Consider the following 4158-nt stretch of genomic DNA (forward strand, 5'->3'; position numbering starts at 1 on the left):
GCAAACACCGCATCCATCTCGGCAGCCCCGGATTTCACGCCGCTGCCTCACCTGCGCTGAGGCTCCCTGTTTCTCCTCCTCCTCCTCTTCCCCCTGTCCCCGCGCCGCCGGGTGTCCCTGCAGAGGACACCGACCCCCTCCCTGCAGTCCGGCGCAGGAGCCGGGCAGGTGAGCGGGAGCCGCCCGGCCCCGGGGCTGGCCGGGCCGCCGCTCCGCCCACGAGGGCGAGCCGCGGGGCCGGCACCTGCCGCCGCTCGGCTCCGCACCGCCCCGCACTGCCGCTCCGCACTGCCGCCCGGCCGCCCTCCCCGCCGGCCGCTGCCCTCCCTCCCCGCCGCGCCGGGCACCGCAGGGCCGCGCTTCCCCGCGGGCAGGACAGCGCTCCCGCAGCGCCGGGCGGGCGCCGCAGGTCAGTGTCGCCTCCCGTACCTGTTGCGCAGGGAGCCGGCGGGGCGGGGAGAGGAGGGAAGGAGGGAGGGGGGGAGAGAAAGGAGCCCCATCGCAGGAGCCCCAGGACGCGCCGGGCTGCCGGCCTCGTCCCGCGGGGCGGCAGCAACCCCAAGGTAGCGGACCTCGGGTCTGCCTCTGGGTACGGGGGGTGGCGAGTGCAGGGAGCGGGTCCCGCGGCCCGGCTCCGGGGCGTCACTTACCTGAGACTGTGCGAGCCGCGCACGGAGGCGGGCGGCGCTTCCGAGCTCTGGACGGGGCGCAGAAGGCTCCCCCCGTGGCCGCCCGGCCGCCGGCGCAGGAGCCGTCCCTCCCCGCGGGCCGCTCCCGGGCGCCGGGAACACCGCCCCGGCAGCGCCGCCCGCCCCCGGTGCCGCGGAGTGGGGGGTCCCGGCGCCCACAGAGTGGGGAGGCGGCGTGCCCGGCCCCCAACCCGCCCTCGCCCTCTTTCGCCCCGCAGGAGCCCGAGATGGCGGACAGCGCCGCGGCCACCGCCGCTCCTCGGGCCGGCGTGAAGGGCTCGGCGGGGCCCTGGTGGAAGTCGCTGACCAGCAAGAAGCACAAGGAAGCGCCGGCAGCCGCTCCGCACCCCGTCGCCAGCGAGACCCCCGCCGACACCCCCAGCCCCGACGGCCGGGAGGAGCAGCCCCTTCCCTTCGCCAGCAGCGACGCCGCGGGAACCGGAGTCGGGAACCGGCGGAGCCTCCGGGTGTCCCACTCGGGCCGCTTCAAGGAGCGGAGGAAGGTGCGCACCTCGCTGCTGGCCGACAGCCCCGAGGTCTTCGACGGCGGCGGCGCCCCAGGCCATGCCGCCCAAGGGGCCGAGTAGCCCCGCAGGACCGCGCCGAGGAGCTGCCACTGCATGCGTGGCCGGAGAACTGGCGGGATCGGCAGCTGGAGGCAGGGACTGCCCCACAGCTGGGCTTGGACCCATGGGTGACATGTAGGCAGCGGCCTCCCAAACCCTGACCGGACACTGCGGGAAGCCCGGCACCGCTGCCAGGCCAGGGAATCGCGGGCTGTGTTGCATGAACACCGCCAGTACCAAACCCTCGGATGACGGGACGATGTGATTGTCTTAACAAAAAACCCCGCAAATAAACACCCCACTCCCTATACTGTGGTGAGCGGACTCAAAGGTGCTATCCCAAGGCCGATGGTGGGGTCTCTGGACCTTCCCACAGCCCTTGCCAGGAGCCAACGTGCTGACTCTGACGCCTGTGACCCAGCTCCCTCTGGCTCTCAAGCCGAGGAGGCGCTTTGCTGCTTTCATCTCCCGAGCTGTCTTATCCAAGGGGGGAACAAAGTGCTCTTACCTAATTTCAGGGCTGAGGACCTCCGGCGGTGCCAAAAGTGCACCTGTCCTGCCCTTAGCCACGAACACATCTTCCATCCCCCAGTGCGGTCAAAAGAAAGGTGTTGTGAGGGACAGGCTCCTGCCTTCACCCATGTCCCACATCACATTTACATATGAAAAAGGCAGGACCATGCTGATATTCTCCCTCTTCTTGCTGTGTGATAGATACCAAGCAGGTGTTTCAGAGACTGGTCCTGTGACAGGGATAGTTCTGTTGCAGAGGGAGGCCCATATTGTCTAGCAATTCTCGCTGCTTACCCAGGAGATACCTGATTTTTGCGTAATCGGTGATAACTGGCATAATGAAGCTCCAATGAAGAAATTGTGTGATGAGATGTAGACATTCTGATGGGAGATGAGACCAGCCCTGGAGAGCACAAGCAGGGTTGCAGTTCTAACGTGGAAATAGGCTTGGGCACCACTGGAAGTGTTTATACTGTTTACCATGTCTGAGGCTTTTGAAGCAAGGTTAAATGTTCTAGGATCTCTTCTGTTGGTGAAATAATGTGCTTTCACTCAAGTAGTTATCTGCTCCCTCTAAGAGCTCTTGGATTTTTGGACAAATAAATATAAGCCAGATTTGTACTGGTGTTGTGCCTTACAGAGCAAAATCAGCTAAAAATATTTGGCAATTACACATTTCTTGTTAGTAGGTGATGTAGCAACAACTGACTTATTTATTTGAAATGCATTTGCAATATACTTTATATTATTAAAATAGTTTTAGACTTTTTCTGAATATGAGGTACTGCATAGTGGCAGCCACTGAAAATTATTTCCTTACAGTCGAGTATTATGCCGTTATGATTTTGTTTGGGTGTAACTAATCATTTGAAGTCAATTAAAAATCGAAAGTGACTGGAAAGGAAGTAAGACCTGAGTTCCAGTTAAAAATATGGATTAAACCAGCCACTGACAATCACTGAAATGTTGCACTTAGATGCTGGGCAAGTGCCCCATGGTTCAATGTGCACAATAATATGTAATGAACCTTGAAAGCTGCTGTACAATAAACTCAGACAACGTAGCTGCTGAGGTGCTCACTGGTCATTCACTCCTTCAGACTCTGGAACCCAAGGACAAAGGGACTGTAGTACCAAACAGATTTCCATGAAAACTGGGGGGTGGGGGGGGGTGGGGGGGGTGGGTTTTTTCTGGTTGTGCGGGTTTTTTGTTGTTTTGGTTTTGGTTTTGTTTTGTTTCACCCAGTGTGTAGATAAATGCTTTTTTAATTTCATTTAGTAAAACTGCAAGGTACTAGATTTGGACTGCCTTGCTGACTCCATGCTGGCCAGGCAAAGTTCTGGGGTGGGCTGAGGGGAGCACTTTAAACTTTCTCCACAGAGGTGCTTTTCTTGTGGGAGGCCTCTTCAGTCAAGGGATATCTGAAATCATTCTGTTGAGAAGAAGCAACCATAGCAAACCTAGTTTTGAAAAAAGGGGGTGAGAGAGAAGGGGGAAAGTTTAAAAGCTGGAAACAGAGACATGGATGAAAAGCACCGTATTTCAGCTACAGATAACTCAGGATGGGAGTGGAGGAGAAGGAGGCAGAAGTGGGTGGCTTTGTTGCCAGGGTTGTCGTACTACCTTTGGAGGGCAAACTGCTCATGTCTATTTCAGGCAGAAATAGTCCGCCTGTGTTTATGTATTCTAAGGTCCGAAGAAATGTTTTTGTGTGTGTGTGTGCCCAAAATGGAAGAACAAGTAAGCAGAAATTGCATTGATGCATTTCTTAACTCCTGCATCAGATTTGGTGTGAGTTCTGTGAGGATCAGATCCTCAGAACTAGCCAGAGGCTGGAGAATAAATGCAAGCTACTGTTTTTTATATATCTCATGAAGATGCTTTTCTGCGTTTTTAATCCTTTATCTGTTGTGAAAATACAGTTTCCTTCTCTCTTCTGTACCTCAGAACTGCCTTGTTCTACAGTGAGCCTCTGTTTGCTCTTCGGAAATGCCTCAGGTTTGTTAGTTGCAAGTCTTTACCTAGGCACAAGAAATACCCTATTTGGGTTTTATTTGAGAAGTCTGGTGTGCTGTTCAGATGGCTGCTGCTAAGATTCAATATCAATACTGGCTAATATGTGACTAAATATTAGCCATGTCTGAATCCTTGTGTATGATACTTTTCATCTTGGAAATTTGGTCAGAATACAAAGTCAATAAACGCACGTAAAATACCTCACAGCTCTCCTCCATCTTTATCCTGACCTTGAGCTGTGGGAAGGAGACGTAATTCTATCTTCCTGCTCAGTCAAATCCTTGCTTCAATGAATATGATAGCAGCCACTGAAAAACTAGATCCATGAGAAAATGGGCTGGCTGCCTCGTCTCACTTTCCTTGCCCTCTGTGCA

General features: G+C 55.7%; 1 protein-coding gene across 1 annotated transcript; it reads left to right on the forward strand.

Moving 5' to 3' along the window:
- The first annotated feature begins 358 nt into the window (after positions 1-358).
- PRR15 (proline rich 15) lies at positions 359-2831 on the forward strand. Its single transcript, XM_066326125.1, has 2 exons — positions 359-409; positions 908-2831. Exon 2 carries the CDS (start codon positions 917-919, stop codon positions 1274-1276), a length of 360 nt encoding a protein of 119 aa, XP_066182222.1. The 5' UTR covers positions 359-409; positions 908-916; the 3' UTR covers positions 1277-2831.
- Positions 2832-4158: the final 1327 nt, after the last annotated feature.

Source organism: Sylvia atricapilla, chromosome 1 (genome assembly GCF_009819655.1).
Source record: "Sylvia atricapilla isolate bSylAtr1 chromosome 1, bSylAtr1.pri, whole genome shotgun sequence".
Classification (NCBI taxonomy): Eukaryota; Metazoa; Chordata; class Aves; order Passeriformes; family Sylviidae; genus Sylvia; species Sylvia atricapilla.